This window comes from Oculina patagonica, chromosome 10 (genome assembly GCF_052425735.1).
Source record: "Oculina patagonica isolate OP01 chromosome 10, crgOcupat, whole genome shotgun sequence".
NCBI lineage: Eukaryota > Metazoa > Cnidaria > Anthozoa > Scleractinia > Oculinidae > Oculina > Oculina patagonica.
In genome coordinates, this window is record NC_135767.1 from 21,879,457 (window position 1) to 21,900,283 (window position 20,827).

Genomic DNA, 20,827 nt, shown 5'->3' on the forward strand with positions numbered 1-20,827 from the left:
GAACTTGTGACGGTATGTGACTGATGTATGGAACTTGTGACGGTATGTGACTGATGTATGGAACTTGTGACGGTATGTGACTGATGTATGGAACTTGTGACGGTGATGCAAGAAAAGATATTTTAGTTCAATAGATTACTTTAGTTAGGTATTTTTATATTTTATTTTTATATTTTAGCATAGTGATTGTAAAGCGCTATGAAAGATTAGCTAAATAGCGCTATAGAAATGATGATGATGATGCGCTACAGAAGTGTACCAAACTCATGCCTTCAGCTACTTTTTTCACATTTTTATTGGCTCTTCATTACACAACTTAAACAATTACTACGTAGATATCAGATATTGAAGCTAGCAAAACATCAGAATAAAAAAGCAAAAATCTTTACCCACAGAAAAGAATTACAATTTTGTTTTAAAACCTGCATTCGTCTATGTATAATTTTGTCTAATTAAATCTAAACTTTTCACTCTTTTTAAAGCAGCTGCAACAATACTGCGCTAAATAAACAAGAAAAGGTCGCCACTTCCTGTAATGTGTAGCTTCTCTTTTGTTTTGTTTTTTTTCAGTTTTAATTAGTTCTATTTTGTATAGCTCTAAGTTTTAGTAACATCAAGCTCCCGGGAGGGGGAATCCCATATGAAAGAGAAGAGAAATCGATGGAAAAATTTGAATTAAACCCCTAAAGGAGATCAATTTAGGCGTGGTTCAAGAAGTCTTTTACCCCTAAGAGATATCCTTTTTCATGTCTGATCGCTCTAGAGCACTAACATATTGTGACGGCGTTTTCTAATTTCTATTTTCTAGTCAACCCTGAATGAGACCTCGACGGCTAAAAATATTGGTGTTCTGTTCTAAGCATCATAAGTGAGGCGGAAATCCCTAATTTGTATCCCTAAGTCAGACAACAGGCAGTCCTTTTCATATGAGAGTCCATCCTCTGGGTCGAGCTCTGCCCATCCTCGGAGACCCAGGGGCAGTTAGTAGAGGCGACGGCCAGCTTATCGGGACGACGGGATTTTAACTTTCGCCCGAAAATCCCGTCGTCCCGAAAATCCCGTCGTCCCGATAAGCTGCCCGTCGCCCCCACTAACTGCCCCTGGGTTTCCGAGGATGAGCTCCGCCTAACTTAACATCAACAATAATAAACAACTTGTTTCTTACAATATAAAAATTCAATTGCGGCCTAAAACTACTGCACGCTAAAAATCCGAGCTTTCGGCGATCCACGGAATCGTCCTGATGATTGATGATTCCGTGGATCGGCGAAAGCTCGAATGTTTAGCGTACAGTAGTTTTAGGCCGCAATTGAATTTTTTAATTGTATTTTCAATGCTACTGATTATATAACCTGTTCCTTGTAGTAAATATATAATAATAATAAACTTATTATTTTCGACCTTATGTGTCCAGCTAAATCTTTTCTAAACAATAAAAATTGCAATAAAAAATTCTCGCAACTCGAGATGCAGACTGGCGCCCAGTCGCTATTTGTATGTTTTTGTGCGAGCGAAAGCTGGATACGAGAGCAGATTAAGGCGCGTGTGGAACAATGGGAAGATAAGAAGGGAAAATAGCATCCATTATCCCTTGCCGAGAATCCTGGTGTGTCTCAATCCACCCTCGTATCCAATCTTCTCTAGCACCAAAAAGACATAAATAGAGATTGGTACAGGTGAGTGCGTTTCCTCTCTCCCCCCCTCCCCCCCTTTAGACATTTTCCAAGGTGCTCGTTTTCACATTTGAGACGGTTATAAATACACGGATCGGCTCAGATACCGTACACGTTTTAAGAACCGGACAGAAATGGCTCCACCTCCCCCCTCTCCCCCCCCCCCCCAAAAAAAGTGACTTCTTCGAATGTAGCGATAGGTGCCTCTCCGAGCTAATAAGGTAGGCTTTTTGGTTCATTGTTATCCGTATTACTTGTCCGGTCTCGAAGGCCCAATTGTTGGATTTACGAGAATAAAAGGTTCAGGTTAGGAACCGTTACTGTCCCTGTCCGGGTTAACGTAACCTCCTAACATTTACCTTAAAACCTCACGTGTCTCACGCTTTCGATTCTTACAAGATGGTTTCGAAATCATCGTAAAAAAAATCAGTTTGAATTAATAAACCCTAAAGATTATAAAAAAATGAAAATCAACGCTTTTCTGTACTTTACACTGTAATCGCAGACGTTCCTTCGCGCAATGCTTGATTTCGTCTCCACGAAGTCCTCATTTTAGCTTAGCTCTTCTTTTCCTACAACACCAAAAAATACAAATCAGAATTTAAGGAAATTGACCGAAAAAATTGCCTTTCGAATTCCATAAAGTAAAAGCAGTGAAATTTCCGATCTGTCATCCGAGCTGGTAGTAATGTCATGAGGCCTACACACGTCTACATATTTGGACTTGCAGCACTGTCCAAACCTTTAAATGTAAGATAGCCCAAACAGAGGACTGAACTGGACTAACAAGTTTGAAAAGACTGCATTTGTTTCATGAAGTTGTTTTTAAATAGATAAGAAACTTCCGAAAGATGTCACTTTGCTTTCTAGGCAGATCACAAGAATAGGCGATCTGATTACTTTACAAAAAAGAGTTTTGGCTTAAAAAATGTCCCAACAATATGAATTCTATAAAATCAGTACAGTGAGATTTTGGTCCCAACTCTGTGCCATTTACTTAAACCAAAAAAATCATAAAATGGTTTCTTCGCTATTTTGAACTTACTTTTCTTCTGAAGTCAAATGTCACGTTATCGCCAATCAGCATAAACGGTGCCCACTCGGAAACGTCTGGAATGTTGTTACCTCTCCACCACTTCTTATCTCTCATCCACTTCATGGCCCTGTGAAGTGATTCACTTGCGCTTTCTCCACGAACAAGGTGATGGTAGAAACAGCTCATGAACTGCTTGGTTGCAGGGTCTTTCAAACCCCACAGTGCCACCAACACTGACCGTGCACCGGATCCTAAGAACGCGCGAGCGATTCCAACGGCTCCCTCGGCCCTAATTTGTCCCCGGCCACTGTAACAACAACTCAGTACTACCAGTTTAGCTCGCAGTTGAACTTTTAAAATGTCAGACATTTTCAAAAGGTATTCGTCTTCTTGTGGAATCTCGGAAGTACAGCCTGAAGGCGCAAGGGCAATTTCTCCTCGTTCAACATTACCATGTGCAGCAAAATGTATCAGACTCTCTGAAGCTATCCTTTGAAGTACTGCTTGCTTCGTTGCGTGCTGTCCTAACAAAGGCTGAACGCCCAGCAGTCGTCCAATCATCTCTGCTTCCTTTCTTGCACCAGGCAATGGTACAAACCTTCTATTGAGTCTTCCTTCGTAAATCACATCAACCAACATCAGGATCCCCCACTATCAGAGCACCGGTCTGACTGTGATAGTCTGCGGGACTATCCTGGATAAGCTTGAGAGTCGTCAACGAAGGAATGACGCGGATCCTAAAGGACTCTGATAAAAATTTCCCATTTCCATCGAGTAAAGCTGCGAATGGAACACGGTACAAGTTGCGATCAGGAACAATGATGATTTCAGGCTCTTCAAGTAAGTCGGACACAGGTTTGATGAGCATTTCGTGAAACAAAGTTAAACTCGGTTCGGGATCCCTATCTTTCCATCTCGCAAAGCTGCGTGGTGTTTCTGCGTTGCGGCTCAGTCTTTCGTCTCCAACTCCCGGCGAAGTGGAAACGTTTAGCCATGAAAGCAAAAAATCCATCCAAATTTTCAGCTGGCTGTGCTAATCTGCGGTGAAGAGTGTTTTTATCCACTGTCATTTTTTGCAAAGAAATTACTCCGCTTGTGTTAAGAATCCACAAAAGCACACTTTGAGCATGATAAGAAATGTACAGACAAGTGCAGTTTCTTTCCTTCTTGATGACATTTTCAATGCTAATCCATGATTGGGGGTTAGCTGATAAGTGTGTTTCAGCAGAGTACCGAGTTGCCATCAAGTCTGCTAGCGCTCTAGCCCGTCCCAGCTCAACAACATACAAAGCCTTGTTAGGACTTCCAGCGTCATAAAGCAATTCACTGAGTCTTTTGTAGGGAAAAGCATGCATGTCTACAAAGGATATGCTTATTTGATCATTGTCTGCATTAAAACCTCGCAAATCTTCGCATCTTTTAATACTGCGAAAGAGGTAGTAAAGAGCTTCCTATGACTTTTCTTGCGATAGCTTCACCAATGCAAGATAATAGTAACATTGAAACTCAGCTTCACCGTGTCTTATTTCTTTACTTATCGAAAGTGCCTTCTCAAGATATTCTTCAGCTGTGAGGTATTCACGGTGCGAGTCAAACACTCTTCCCAGTTGCAGGTAATTAGCTGCTTCTCCTTCTCTGTCACCAATTTCAATTGCGAGCGCAAGTGCTTTTTCATAGTACATTTGCGCCTCGATTTTACCACCAAGAGATCGATGGACATATTCCAAGGTCTCTGTAAATTGCTGCTTCTCCGGCTTTGTCGCCAATGTCAATCTTGATCACTAGTGCTTTTTTCAGATTATCGCGGCTACGCTTTCTATACTTTTTTAGACCAAGATACACATTTCCCAGGTGTCCGTAAATTGTTGCTTCTCCTGCTCTGTCGCCAATTTCCAAATCGATCGCAAGTGCTTTTTCGAGACATTCTTTAGCCTTGGTATATTCACCGAGAGATTGAAACATAACTCCGAGGTTTCTGTAATTGCCAGCCTCTCCTGCTTTGTCACCAATTTCTCTTCTGATCACAAGTGCTTTCTCGAGGTATTCTTTAGCCTTGATATAGTCACAGAGAGAGTTAAATAATTTTCCTAGGTTTCCGTAAGATGTTGCTTCCCCCGCTTTGTCACTAATTTCAATTTGAATTGCAAGTGCCTTTCCGAGATATTCTCTAGCCTTGAAATATTCGCCGAGACATCGAAACACATTTCCCAGCTCTCCGTAATATACTGCTTCTGCTGCTCTGTTACCAATTTCCATGTCAATCGCAAGTGCTTTCTCGAGATATTCTTTAGCCTTGACATAGTCACTAAGAGATTGGAGTACAGTCCCCAGGTTCCCGTAACATGTTGCTTCTCCCGCTCTGTCACCAATTTCCATTTTGACTGCAAGTGCTTTCTGAAGATATTCCATAGCTTTGACATAGTCACCAAGAGACTGAAATACAATTCCAAGGTTCCCGTGAAGTGTTGATTCTGCCGCTTTGTCACCAGTTTCAATTCTGATCACAAGGGCCTTTTCATAATATTCTTTAGCCTTGACATATTCGCCAACAGATCGAAACACAGTTCCTAGGTTTTCGTAAACCGCTGCTTCTCCTACTCTGTCACCAGTTTCCATTTGGATCACAAGTGCTTTCTTGAGATATTCTTTAGCCTTGTCATAGTCACTGAGAGATTGAAAAACATTTCCCATGTTTCCGTAACATACTGCTTCTCCTGCTCTGTCACCAATTTCCATTTGGATCGCAAGTGCTTTCTCGAGATATTCTTTATCCTTGACATATTCACCGAGAGAATGAAACACAGTTCCCAGGTTTGTGTAACATGCTGCTTCTCCTGCTCTGTCGCCAAGTTCCATTTGGATCGCCACTGCTTTCTCTAGATATTTTTTAGCCTTGTCATATTCGCCGAGAGATCGAAACACATTTCCTAGGTTTCCATAACATGTTGCTTCTCCTGCTCTGTCACCAATTTCAATTTTGTTTCCAAGTGCTTTTTCGAGATATTCTTTAGCCTTGACATATTCACCGAGAGACTGAAACACGGTTCCAAGCTTTCCCTGAATTGTGCCTTCTTCCGCTTTATCACCAATTTCCGTTGTGATGTCAAGTGCTTTCTCGAGATACTCTTTAGCCTTGACATTGCTGCCGATAGATTGAAACACAGTTGCCATGTTTCTGCGATTTGCCGCTTCTCCTGCTCTGTCGCCAATTTTCACGTGGGTCGCAAGCGATTTTTCGAGATATTCTTTAGCGTTGACATAGTCACCGACAGATTCGAACACAGTTCCTAGGTTTCCGTGATTTGCTGCTTCCCCCGCTCTGTCGCCAATTTCCATGTTAATCGAAAGCGCTTTCTCGAGATATTTTTTGGCGTTGATATAGTCACCGAGAGATTTAAACACAATTCCTAAGTTTCCGTAATTTGCTGCTTCCCCGGCTCTGTTACCAATTTCCTTGTTGATCGCAAGTGCTTTCTGTAGATATTCTTTAGCTTTGACAAAATCATTCAGAGATTTAAAGACAGTTCCTAGGTTTCCGTAATCTGCTGCTTCTCCTGCTCTGGCACCGATTTCCATGTTGATCATAAGTGCTTTCTCGAGATATTCTTTAGACTTCACATATTCACTGAGAGATTTAAACACACTTCCTAGGTTTCCGTAACATGTTGCTTTTTCTGCTCTGTCACCAATTTCCATGTTGATCGCAAGTGCTTTCTGGAGATATTCTTTAGCCTTGACAAAGTTACTGAGAGATCGAAACACAGTTCCTAGGTTTGTGTAACATGTAGCTTCTCCTGCTCTGTCACCAATTGCCAAGTTGATTGCAAGTGCTTTCTCGAGATATTCGTTAGCCTTGTCATAGTCACTGAGAGATCGAAACACAACTCCTAGGTTTGTGTAACATGCTGCTTCTCCTGCCCGGTCACCAATTTCTTTTTCAATTGCAAGTGCCTTCTCGAAATACTCTTGTGGGGAAATTGAAACACTATTCCCAGGTTTCTGTAACATGCTGCTTCTGCTGATCTGTCCCCATTGTCCATGTTGATCGTAAGTGATTTCTCGAGATACTCTTTAGCCTTGACATAGTCACCGAGAGATTGAAACACAGTTCCTAAGTTTCCGTAATTTGTTGCTTCTCCTGCTCTGTCACCAATTTCCATGTTGATCGCAAGTGCTTTCTCGAGATACTCTTTAGCCTTGACATAGTCACCGAGAGATTGAAACACAGTTCCTAAGTTTCCGTAACTTGCTGCTTCTCCTGCTCTGTCACCAATTTCCATGTGAATTTCAAGTGCTTTCTCGAGATATTTCTTTGCCTTGGAATAGTCTCCGAGAGATTTAAACGCAGTTCCTAGGTTTCCGTAACATGCTGCTTCTCCTGTTCTGTCACCATTTTCCATTCTGATCACAAGTGCTTTCTCGAGATATTCTTTAGCCTTGACATAGTTACCGAGGGGGGAGATTGAAACACAGTTCCTAGGCTTCCGTAACATGTTGCTTCTCCTGCTCTGTCTTTAATTTCCTTGTGGATCACAAGTCCTTTCTCGAGATATTCTTTAGCCTTGACATAGTTACCGAGAGATTGAAACACAGTTCCTAGGCTTCCGTAACATGTTGCTTCTCCTGCTCTGTCTTTAATTTCCTTGTGGATCACAAGTCCTTTCTCGAGATATTCTTTAGCCTTGACATAGTTACCGAGACATTTAAACACAGTTCCTAGGCTTCCGTAACATGTTGCTTCTCCTGCTCTGTCTTTAATTTCCTTGTGGATCACAAGTCCTTTCTCGAGATATTCTTTAGCCTTGACATAGTTACCGAGACATTTAAACACAGTTCCTAGGCTACCGTAACATGTTGCTTCTCCTGTTCTGTCTTTAATTTCCTTGTGGATCGCCAGTGCTGTCTTGAGATGTTCTTTACTCTTTTTATATTGTTTAAGATCTCGATACACGGCTCCCAGATTTCCTTCACAATCTGCTAGTTCTGCTTTGTCTCCGATTTCCATTGCGATCTTAAGTGCTTTCTCATAACATTCTTTAGCCTTGACTTTATCACCGAGGTAATGAATCACAGTTCCCAGGTGTCCGTAATTTATCGCTTCTGCGTTTCTGTTACCAATTTTTATGTTGATCACAAGTGCTTTCTCGAGATATTCTTTAGCCTTGACATATTCACCGAGAGATGTAAACACAGTTCCTAATTTCCCGTAACATGTTGCTTCTTCTTTTTTGTGACCAATTTCCATGTTGATCTCAAGGGCTTTCTCGAGGTATTCTTTCGCCTTGACATAGTCACCGAGAGATTTAAACACAGTTCCTAGGATTCCGTAATCTGCTGCTTCTCCTTGTCTGTGACCAATTTCCACGTTGATCGCAAGTGCTTTTTCGAAATATTCTTTAGCCTTGTCGAAGTCACCGAGAGACTTAAACACAGTTCCTAGGTTTTCACATGCGACTGCTTCTCCTCTTTTGTTTCCAGCTTCTCTCATGATAGTTATTGCTCTCTCATTAAGTTCTTTTGCCTCAACATAACTATTTTGACTCTGATATATCTGTGCCAGTTCTATGCTGAGGTTCCCTTCTTGGAATGTTTTACCACAGTCGCGGTAAATGGTGAGAAGCTTCCTTCCATATGTTATTGCATTTGTGTTATCGTGGATTCGATAGTACGCGTCGAACATTGTTTTGTATATTCCTCCGTAAAATAATTTGCCAAGTTGCCCTTTGATGCTTAGCGCTTTATTTTTTACGAAAACCAAGCCTTTTTTGCATAACTCGATGGCTTTTAGAGCACGATCGGTGTTGAGAAGGAAAATGGCAACAACAAAGGCTATACTGATGGCTGCTATGATTTCTTCTATGTTGTTCATGATGCCTTCTTCAATTTGTAAGTCTCAGACTGGCGTAACTGAAAAAAAGGGGGAGCTCCCTAGATATTTATTTTTACAGAATTTAACTTTACAAAACAGTATTTCCATTCTGGCAAATAAGCAGCAAGAGCATTACAATAAAGTACAATGGCCCGCAAGTGCAGGATGACATAACAAAATTTGTTTCATGCACAGCAATGTAAAATAAACTTACAGCAAACCTATTAACTCACGTGGGCAAAAGAAAATCAGTTTACAGCAAACGAATAACACATCGGTAAAAGAAAATTAACTTGCGGTAAAGAAGATCATCTCGCGGATCGAAGAACTGATCAGCTCACGGTAATTGAAAATCAACTCACGGCAAAATAAAATCAACAACGGTGGCAAAAAAAATCATAGTCAATTGACGATAAAAATAAAATCAAGTATCAGCACACGCAAAAGGGAGGGGTTACTGCACCCTGTCCCTGAGACATGTCCCTGCTACATTTTCTTGTGTGTGTACGTTATGGTTTATATTTATCTTTGCGTTTAAAATTTTTCAAACCAGTTTGATTTTTATTTCCCTTCGTTTCAGATTTATCAACGATGTAGGAAAGTTCGAGCTTTTCCCGTGAAGTGGTAAGTCCCAAACGCCTTCAAAAATCACAATTTCAATATTCAGCTCGTGTCAGGGCAGGTTTGCACCACAAAAGCGTCAGAAGCGAGCAAATACTCTGCAAAACGTCCAATAATCAAAAGCTGGCGGCCAGATGGAATGGACATTCTTGTTTTAAGGCTTCAAACTCAACGTTGATTCGCAATTTTAGCCATTTCAATATCCTTTTGACGGTTTAAAAGAGTTGAATTTTGCTGTTGTTGCGTCGTTTTACTTCAACTCGATTCATTCAAGAATTCGGCAGTCACTCGTTAAACTTTTAAACCAATGAAATGATTTTAGCGTGCGCCATTGATTGTGCATGCAACTGGCTTCCTTTTCAGTACTCGAAAAAAGTCAAATAATAAATCCTTTATTGACCAAGCTTGTTCGGTCAAGAAGGCAGGATATTGGCCTCGTTCTTTTTTTGCGTGTTTATGGACCGAGACGAAGTCGAGGTCCATAAACACGCAAAAAAAGAACTTGGCCAATATCCTGCCATCTTGACCTCACACTTGGTCAATTACCCATATATATTATATGTGAATAACATTATACTACGAGATTCTTTACTGAATACGTACACATTTCCTTTGTAACTTTCAACAGCTAGTTTCCTGTATATATCTCTTGGCTAAAAGAGACTGCCCTATTTAGTTAAACTGATAAACATTATAAAAGGCATAGAAGTTTTACTCACCACGCCAAAGTCAGTTGAAATAAACGGACTGATAAACACCAACTCGTATTCCGCGGCTTGTATATGGAGTGAACTTTACTGTCAACTTTATTTTATACCTTTAGCTTTGGAAAGTAAAAAGCCGGATATCGTAAAATGTTAAAAACAGACGTTCCTCTGGGAAATTAGAAAATGAAATTTTCTTTTTATTCATTTTAGATTTTTCATTTTTCAAAAACACCGAAATTTTGAGAATACTTTTTTTACCTGCATCACAGTTTGGTTTTATTTCAATTTTCCTTTGGCCTTTTTTTTTTACACTGAAGACGTTTGTTATTGGTTTAGAGACTAGTCGATGTAGTATTTACAAACATATTCTTCTCTGGCCGCGTAGCTTCAAATCAAGTTTAACACAGTGCTGTCTTTTCTGAAGGAGAAAACAAAGTGGAAGATTATACTTGGATTGTACGGCCAGAAAATAATCGAAACTCAGGCGAAATTTGAATATTTGTCTCAAGTATTATTTTTGGCAAACAGGCGGCGTTACGAACAAACATGGAAGAATGCCAGGCAGATGACAGTTTTCCTAAACAAAATAAATGGCACGCAATGCATGCAGAATAGATGGCGTTTCATAAGGGGTCTTACATAATTTTGAGGAAATTTGTCAAAAACTTAACGTAAATAAAAATAGCTGACACGTTGTGCGTGAAAAAGACAGGTTACATTTTTTAAACATAAAAAGCAATTTTAACCGGATTGTATAAATAGCTTAGTTAGGATCTGATGGAATTCAAATAAATACAGTAGTTATGAATCCACAGGCCAAGGATGCAAATAATACAATTTCTTCGTAGATTTGCTCAATTGAACAACAGTAATATTTTATTTTATACATTTTTTTAAGATTTCCTTATGTTGTTTCAACACTTAAAGATTGCGTGCAAGCTTTTAAGCCGCGAGAAAGGGTCAAACGGTCTCTTTCTCACAGCGGCTTTGTATATTATAAGAATTAGAAATCTACTAAATCTAATAGATCCCATCATATATAATTAGTCTCTTTCGTTTATACATTGTAGTGTTCCATTCTAACTGCACTGGAGTATTTTTCTTTTATGTTCTACGCGGCGATTTCTTGTTATTTTTATTCGATCGCGCGAAACAGACAACGGAATAGAAGATCCTGTCGGCTGCCGCATAAAGCGATGACGTCATCACTTACACGTCATCGCTTAAAAAGGGAGAAGTACAATAAATATCACAAGAATATTTTAAGAGGGTTTGACAGTAAGGATGCTGGAGTTTCAGTTGTCAGTTCATCCTCTAAGCCTCAATATCAACATACAAATTCTTCTGACTGATCTCTTTACATTTTCTTGTAGTATTAGTTGGGTGAATTTGTTATCTCTTCGCTGTTGTTAGAGGGTCCTGAAGGGGTAAAATGGGAGCTGGGATTTGCCTCTTTTTCGGCTGGGAAAATGTGATTCGTGCACTGGGACTGGGATTTTACCACTGGGAATGGGACAAACACTTTGGACAATGGGAATGGGATTTCTCTTCTTTGTGAGACGTGCTACGAAAACATTTGGATGCACAAGATGTGCTCTTATCGCATTCGTTTAAGAGAATTATACGTGGTGTGCACGTATTTTCGAACTACCTACCAAAGCTTGCCAAGCACTCATGTTCCAATAGCGCAGTTAAGCTATCTGCCGCAAGAAGACAAGACGAGCACTGATCAGTGTTGAGCAGCTGGAATGACTGCCATGTCGAACTTTGTCGATTTGCGGGGTTAAGAAAAACTGGGCCCGAGCAGAAATTGGCGAATAGAACAGGATTTTCCGAGAATTTCGATTTTCCGGAATTCTAGGGCAACCTCCAGAAGTTGACCAAAATTTTCGAAACGAGTTTTCAGAAACTTTTTGTTCCATTCGATTTTGTACCGGAATTTCCAGAAATTTTGGTCCAATGGATCGCGCCCAGGATTTTCCGAGAATTCCGATTTGCCGGAATTCTAGGGCAACCTCCAGAATTTGACCAAAATTTTCGAAACGAGTTTTCAGAAACTTTCTGTTCCATTCGATTTTGTACCTGCATTTCCGGAAATTTTGGTCCAGACTTGCAGGCAAGCATTGTGGAGAATTGTGGAGCTAAAGACTCTGCTGCGAAAAGAGGATTTGGCGATTTTGGTATTGAATTTTTTAATGTGGATTTCGTTGAAGCGGGCAGCACGAAGAGAGCGCCTTTTGTTCTTAGAACGAAAGAACAAGTAGAAATGCTTCGAACCAGTGAATCCCGGTCACTACTGGTGAGGATCATCCAACGGGTTACGACATTTAAAAAGTCATCTATGAACATTGTGTTTTTTCTCAGGGTCAACTACCTCGTACAGCACAGCAAGTGCCGTCACTGACGCCGGCAAAATAAGCAAAGAAAACAAGTATATATTCAAATATCAACAGTTTGCCCTTTTAATTTATTATAGTCATTACATGGAAATGGGATTTCTTGTTTATTAACTGGGATTTCGACCAAAATTAGCCTGGGGACTGGGATTTGAAGCCTGTGAACTGAGATTTGGACCAAAATTGGGCTGGGAACTGGGATTTAGGACCCCCCTCTTGTTACTTAGAACTTTCGAAATTTCATAATCTTTTCGGGAGAAACTTGATTTTGGTCACTCTTGGGACTTTTTCAGCCCATTTCGCAACATCAGTTAATTCGAATTCTGCAAATCTTAGATCTCAACTATCAGTTAACAAACGCATCACTTCTCAGCTGACAGTTAAAATTTCACCAATTCTCAAAGAAATGACTGACACCGGAAACCGCGCAAGAAAAACCTCTGGCACCCAGGGTACTATCGATTAAACCTCATTCAGACCCGGCCTTATTCTTGGTAAGGCAGCGAAAGCGATTTTAAACGAATTTCATGTTTCTTACTGCCACGGAAGAACTCGCAACACCCCAAGCAACAAGAAAGCGGAAACTCTGAGTCGTTACAACCGAAACATTACATATTCAATCTTTTATTTTGGGCGAACGGATCTTGTTTGCAAAAAGCAAACTACAATGGAAGTAGAAACTGTTATTTTTCATGTTTCGATTTCGTAGGAAAATGAATGACCCTATCTACTGGATGAGCGTATTTCAGGACATTCCGAGAAAACAGACTGTCACATGACGTCATGCTGGAAACACGTGTCTCGCTAACTCAGTTTTATTAGCAATTACAAGATAGAAATATTAATGTCGATTAGTATAGAGAGTGACATACGGATTCTCACAGGATTTAGCCTATGAACAGAAGCTTGGGGTCAGGGGCGGAGGTGGTAGTGGTTATCGGGGTGGGGGGGGGGGGGGGAGGTTTGAGGAATTTGGAAAGCGAAAAAGAAAAGGAGGGCGAAAGGAGAGTGCAAGCACGAGCGGAGGGGAACCCAGGTGAAGAAACTACAGTCGACCCCCGATAACTTGAACCTTCCGCTAAGTCGAACAGGTCATTTTCTATATAAGTTTACCCTCGATAACTCGAACCATGTCTGTCAGTACGTGACGAGTCAAAACAAACAGTGTACTGTAGTCCAAAACATTGAATTTCTTTTGAAGCAGCCGTGTAATCTTTGTCCTTTTTTGCATTACACAAAAAGTGTCAGTCCTGTTCAGGTTTCGCTGGTTTAGGGTACATTTAGCTACAGTTCATTGTATCTTCATAAAGCGTTGATGCTTAACTCCTTGTTCAAAATGTCAATAAATCTCGTGTCCCTTGAAGTGCGCAGTGTGCATGGCACTGATTCATACAGTATTTAGAAATGAATTGTTCCATTTTCACTCGACTTCTCTATAGTAATTAAATTTAATTAAAATGTACAGTGAATGAATAGAAAAACAGTAAACGCCGTTTTTTCCTTATTTCTCAACTCCCGATAACTCGAACCTTTTTCAATTTCCCTTAAAGGTTCGAGTTATCGGGAGTCGACTGTACTACAAAACAAAGGGTGTTTGAATTTATAGTCCTATAATATATAGATTTAGGCAAGCCTAAAAGCGGAGCTTCACTGGAGCTTACAACGTTTTCATTCGAGTGAATAAGCGGCCAAAGTACTAATGTTTACGGTGGTTTATAGGTGCAAGACAAATTTAAATCGCTCACGGTCCGGTTAAACTGAATGTCTGTGGTACGACAAAAATAATAATGTTAAAGCAGGGCAAATGTCATTACTCATGGCACAAAAAATTACTTTAGAGTACAGTAAATTACCTGCTTTCTAGCAATAGAAAATAGTTTCGCGATCCTGTTATAGTTTCGCAGCAGTTAAGTAGACCCCTCAATATCTATTACATTGACATAGGATATATTCGTCTTACATCACTGAGCTTTGTCGGATTAGCTCAATCGAGAAGGTGCCAGTCGTGAGTTCAAATCCCAGAGGGGTCTGTTTTTTTTTTCTTTTTTTACCCCGTAGCAATAAAATGGTTTGTTTATTATATCGCTCCGTAGCTATGCATTGCAGAATAAAAGCAGCTATATGTAAGCAGTAAAGAAAATAACATATCAGAACATATAGACTGATTCAGGTAAAAATATACTTGTGCTGTTACATCTGAAAAGCTTTTCATTTTCTTGCGAACAAGCAGCCACGCACTCGATTTTAGCCAGTGCTCTGGTTTCTAGATAGATCCATTGTTGATGAAGCTTATGTGAAACCCGATTTAGCTTTCGAATGCTCCTTCATGTACGACGCTGGCTTTACAGATAGACACGAAAGTCATCGATCGATAATGGCTCTCAATGTCCATTTTTTGGCGGTCGATTACTTTCTACACGTAATTGTCAGCCACACTTATTTTTTGCTTCTTGTTTTTCTTTTCAAACGCCATTAAATTTTAAAGGGCGGCTTCACTCTTTCTATCATCAAATTATGGCTGCAATCTTGCACGATTCCGTCGTACGACGCGCGCGCCCGCGAACCATGCCGTTAGCCAAGATGACCATGAAAACTCAAATGCATGGATGTATGAGTATGGGGCTTTGCTCTGCGGCCCTTCTGGCCGCTGGGAGCTCCGCTATAACGTAATGTCTTGATTTTCCTTGGGCGGGGGGGAGCTGCAAAAAGCGTGAAAGTAGCGCAAAATTGTCGAGCTATGTGTATTTTTGCCATGACAATTTTCGCAATATGCCATGAGTCGCTTTAAAATAAACTAAGAAAAGCTTCCTGCAGAGAGGTGTTCGTCTTGTAGAGAGTCGAGGTAACATGACACCAGTAATTCTGAGACAATAAAGCTAAACGTTTGCATAATGTAGCAAACATTTGCAAACTGCAACAAGACTAAAATAATAAAAGGAGCGTATTCGCTTGTTAACGCAAAAGTTGAGAGCTTCTACAAACTGTAATACTGTAAGTAGAAAATGACCTCTTTAGTGCCCATACACATAAGCAGAGAAGTAATCCGTTAAAAGTTAGTAAGCTTGGTATACACGTATCGTAAGGGCGTTGTAAGGGCTTTAGGTCGATACGAAGTTTGGAAGTATTTTCGCTAATAAAACATGATAAAAAACACTTCTCGTGTGTCCGTTAATGATTTCTAAGTGTCCGTTGTCCGTCTTAGAGAGGTGTCCGTCTTATAGGGAGTTTGGTTACAGTAAAATGACTGAAAAACGGCAGGGACCATCAACAGGTGTCCGTCTTATGGAAGTGTCCGTCTTATAGAGGTGTCCGTTTAGAGAGAGTTGACTGTATTACAATTATTCAATGAGCGCGCGTTGAATATGAGACGCGCCTCGTTGGCTTTAACTATCTTATATCCAACAAGCGCGAGGAAAATAATTTTTATTAAAAACACCCAAAGAATTTCAATATTTTGAGCTACTCGGCTGTTCTCGTTAACGCGTGCACCTACAATATTTGTGGTCCATGGTATGTGAGCTCATTAACCATTGCCAGTTTTTAATAATATGAAAGTATAAATACATGTCTTCGACTACGTTTTGTGTTAAGAACAGGGATTGATACAAATGTGAAACGAATACTGAACATGATTTTTGTGCATTAAAAAGGCTAAGAAATGAATCTTGCTAATTCTCAATATTTGGTACTACTTTACTACTTGGTTTTCTATATCAGATCTTAGCTAACTTGTAATGGATAAATGTAAAACAATCCATGGATCACGGCTCGGCCAGAAATGTGTTCACAAGAATAAAATGCCTTATAGAATTAAATGGATATAGCTTCAGAGAAAAATTGAGAACACTCCTTTTAGGGAAAAAAATTGATTATTACATAAAGTTTAATTAAAAAACGATGATTTTACACGGTAAAATGATACAAGCAGTTGATTGCTCATGTTGATCTGTAAGCGGACCGGTATCATACCCAAATTAGGGTAGGGAAATTGCATATTTTGGTCTGAAATAGGGTGGGGTTTTCAGAAAAAAAAATTTGAGGGGGGAGAGAGAGAGGGGGGACTATATGTGACAGATGCATGGAACTTGTGACAGTATGTGACTGATGTATGGAACTTGTGACGGCATGTGACTGAGGTATGGAACTTGTGACGGTATGTGACTGATGTATGGAACTTGTGACAGTATGTGACTGATGCATGGAACTTGTGACGGCATGTGACTGAGGTATGGAACTTGTGACGGTAATTGACTGATGTATGAAACTTGCGACTGTATGTGACTGATGTATGGAGCTTGTGATAGTATGTGACTGATGTATGGAACTTGTGATGGTATGTGACTGATGTATGGAACTTGTGATGGTATGTGACTGATGTATGGAACTTGTGACGGTAATTGACTGATGTATGGAACTTGCGACGGTATGTGACTGATGTATGGAACTTGTGACAGTATGTGACTGATGTATGGAACTTGTGATGGTATGTGACTGATGTATGGAACTTGTGATGGTATGTGACTGATGTATGGAACTTGTGACGGTAATTGACTGATGTATGAAACTTGCGACTGTATGTGACTGATGTATGGAGCTTGTGATAGTATGTGACTGATGTATGGAACTTGTGACGGCATGTGACTGATGTATGAAACTTGTGATGGTATGTGACTGATGTATGGAACTTGTGATGGTATGTGACTGATGTATGGAACTTGTGACGGTAATTGACTGATGTATGAAACTTGCGACTGTATGTGACTGATGTATGGAGCTTGTGATAGTATGTGACTGATGTATGAAACTTGCGACTGTATGTGACTGATGTATGAAACTTGCGACTGTATGTGACTGGTGTATGGAACTTGTGACGGTATGTGACTGATGCATGGAACTTGTGACGGCATGTGACTGAGGTATGGAACTTGTGACGGTAATTGACTGATGTATGAAACTTGCGACTGTATGTGACTGATGTATGGAGCTTGTGATAGTATGTGACTGATGTATGGAACTTGTGATGGTATGTGACTGATGTATGGAACTTGTGATGGTATGTGACTGATGTATGGAACTTGTGACGGTAATTGACTGATGTATGGAACTTGCGACTGTATGTGACTGATGTATGGAACTTGTGACAGTATGTGACTGATGTATGGAACTTGTGATGGTATGTGACTGATGTATGGAACTTGTGATGGTATGTGACTGATGTATGGAACTTGTGACGGTAATTGACTGATGTATGAAACTTGCGACTGTATGTGACTGATGTATGGAGCTTGTGATAGTATGTGACTGATGTATGGAACTTGTGACGGCATGTGACTGATGTATGAAACTTGTGATGGTATGTGACTGATGTATGGAACTTGTGATGGTATGTGACTGATGTATGGAACTTGTGACGGTAATTGACTGATGTATGAAACTTGCGACTGTATGTGACTGATGTATGGAGCTTGTGATAGTATGTGACTGATGTATGAAACTTGCGACTGTATGTGACTGAGGTATGAAACTTGCGACTGTATGTGACTGGTGTATGGAACTTGTGACGGTATGTGACTGATGTATGGAACTTGTGACGGCATGTGACTGATGTATGGAACTTGTGACGGTAATTGACTGATGTATGGAACTTGTGACGGCATGTGACTGATGTATGGAACTTGTGACGGCATGTGACTGATGTATGGAACTTGTGACGGCATGTGACTGATGTATGGAACTTGTCACGGTATGTGACTGATGTATGGAACTTGTGACGGCATGTGACTGATGTATGGAACTTGTGACAGTATGTGACTGATGTATGGAACTTGTGACGGCTTGTGACTGATGTATGGAACTTGTGACGGTATGTGACTGATGTATGGAACTTGTGACAGTGTATGACTGATGTATGGAACTTGTGACGGTGATGCAATAACACAAAGAAAAGAAATAATATTTACTATTGGCGCTACAGAATGTGTATACAACACTTATGCGTTCAGCTACTTTTTTATCACATTTTTATTGGCTCTTTATTTCACTACTTAGACATGAACAACTACTTCTAGTTATGGAAACTAACAATAAACCAGAGCAGAAGGCTTAGCTGACAGAAAAAGAATTGCAACTTTGTTTGTATAACATTAAATCTAAATTTTATACTGTTTTTAAAAGCAGGTGAAACAATACTATGCTAAGAAAGACCAATGAAGGTTGCCACTTATCGAAATATATAGTTTCTTTTTGTTCTTCTTATCTGCAATTAGTTCTATTTTTGTATATAGCTCTAAGTTTGGTTTTAAGAGCGTCAAGCTTTCTGGAGGGGACGGAGAATCGATGGGAAAATTTAAATTAAACCCCTAAAAGATATCAATTTGGGCGTGGTTCAAAATGGCTTTTACCCCTAAGAGATATCCTTTTTCATGTCTGAGCGTGACCTCGACGGCTAAAAATGTTGGCGTTCTGTCCTAAGGACTATAAGTGAGGCGGAAATCCGTAATTTGCATCCCTAAGCCAGACGACAGGCATTCCAGTCCTTTTCATACGTGAGTCCCTCCCTGGGGTCAAGCTCCGCCTAACTTTACAACTTTAATAACTGTATAGTGATAATGAACTTATTATGTTCGACCTTATATGTCCAGCTAAATCTTTTTAAACAATAAAAAATGCAATAAAGAATTCTCGCAACTCGAGATGCAGACTCGCGCCCAGTCGCTATTTGTATGTTTTTGGCGCGAGCGAAGACTGGATACGAGAGCAGATTTAGGCGCGTGGGGAGCAATGGGAAGATAAGAAGGGAAAATAGCATCCATTATCCCTTGCCGAGAATCCTGGTGTGTCTCAATCCACCCTCGTATCCAACCTTCTCTAGCACCAAAAAGACATAAATAGAGATTGGTACAGGTGAGTGCGTTTCCTCCTCCCCCCCTCCCCCTAAGACATGCTCCAATGTGCTCGTTGTCACATTTGGGACGGTTATAGTACAAAGATCGGCCCAGATACGGTACAGGGTTTAGGAACCCGAAAGAAATGGCTCCTCCCCCTCCCCCCCAAAAAATGCTACTTCCTTTTTGGTTCTCATGGGACCTACTAACCGCATCACTTATCCGGTCTCCAAGGCCCGATGTTTGGATATACGAAAATAAAACGTCCAGTTTTGGAACCATTCCTGCCTCTCCCCCGGTTATCTTAACCTCCTATAATTTTACCTTAAAACTACACGTGTCTCACGCTTTCGATTCGTACAATATATTTTTGATTATTTTCGAAAACAATCATCTGAGAAAATCAATTTTAATTCATAAAATTTAAAAGACTATAAAAAGTTATGCCTTCAACAGGCAATAGACGTAAATGAAAATCAACGCTGGTTTTGTTACTTTACACTGGAATCGCAGAAGTTCCTTATAGCTCATTGATTGATTTTGTCTGCATGGAGTCTGCCTCCCTTGATTAGGTCTTTTCTTCCTACAACATCAAAAAAGACAAATCATAATTTAAGTAAATTGATCGAAAAAAATATCTTAACATCGTGTAAGAAATTTCCCTTCAGTCTTTTTTAGAAATTAACTGCAGTGCAAGTTCCAATGTTTCATCCCAGCTGGTAGTGTTGACTATCCAAAAACTATCGAAAAATTTAAATGTAAGATGGCTCAGAATGCGGACTGAACTGGACTTATAAGATTAAGGAGATTACTTTTTTACTGAAATTTTTTAAACCAAAGAATGACAGCTTAACTTTTGAAAGAAACACTTTTAATTTGGAGAAGGATCAATTGAAAACGAAATAATGCGATCTAATTACCTCACAAAGAGTGTTTGCCTCAAAAAATTCTATTAAAGCGCCACGGTAAGATTTTGGTCCTAACTTCGTTACTTGTAATGAAATGAGAGATTTAAATGAAACTGACACAGGCTACCAAGTTACCAAAGTCATGAAATGTATTCTTAAACTACTTACTTTTTTTCCAAAGTCAAATGTCACGTTATCTCCAATCAGCATAAACGGTACCCACTCAGAAACCTCGGTAAAACCGTTATCTCTCATCCACTTCATGGCCTTGTCAAGAGATTCACTGGCACTTTCCCCATGAACAAGGTGATGGTAGAAACAGCTCATGAACTGCTTTGTTACACTGTCTTCTAAAGCCCACAGTGCCGCCAATACTGAGCGTGCACCGGATCCTAAGAATGCGCGAGCAATTCCAACAACTCCTTCAGCCCTAATTTGACCACGACCACTGTGACAACAACTTAGTACTACCAGTTTAGCTCGCAGATGAACTTTTGAAATGTCAGACATTTTCAAAAGGTAGTCGTCTTCTTGTGGAATCTCGGAAGTACAGCCTGGAGGCGCAAGGGCAATTTCTCCTCTTTCAACATTACCATGTGCAGCAAAATGTATCAGACTCACTGAAGCTATACTTTGAAGTACTGCCTGCTTCGTTGCGTGCTTTCCTAACAAAGGCTCAACGCCCAGCAGTCGTCCAATCATCTCCGCTTCCTTTCTTGCACCAGGCAATGGC

The 20,827-nt window shown here is 40.2% G+C and overlaps 1 protein-coding gene across 1 annotated transcript in view; it reads right to left on the reverse strand.

The window, feature by feature from the left end:
- Positions 1-20,827, reverse strand: part of LOC144667350 (uncharacterized) — a 38,346-nt gene that overhangs the window by 12,164 nt on the left and 5,355 nt on the right. The window contains 4 exon segments of the mRNA XM_078528738.1: positions 4,244-4,306; positions 4,428-6,686; positions 6,689-7,163; positions 7,166-8,153. Of these exon segments, the coding sequence (XP_078384864.1) occupies positions 4,244-4,306; positions 4,428-6,686; positions 6,689-7,163; positions 7,166-8,153 (3,785 nt within the window).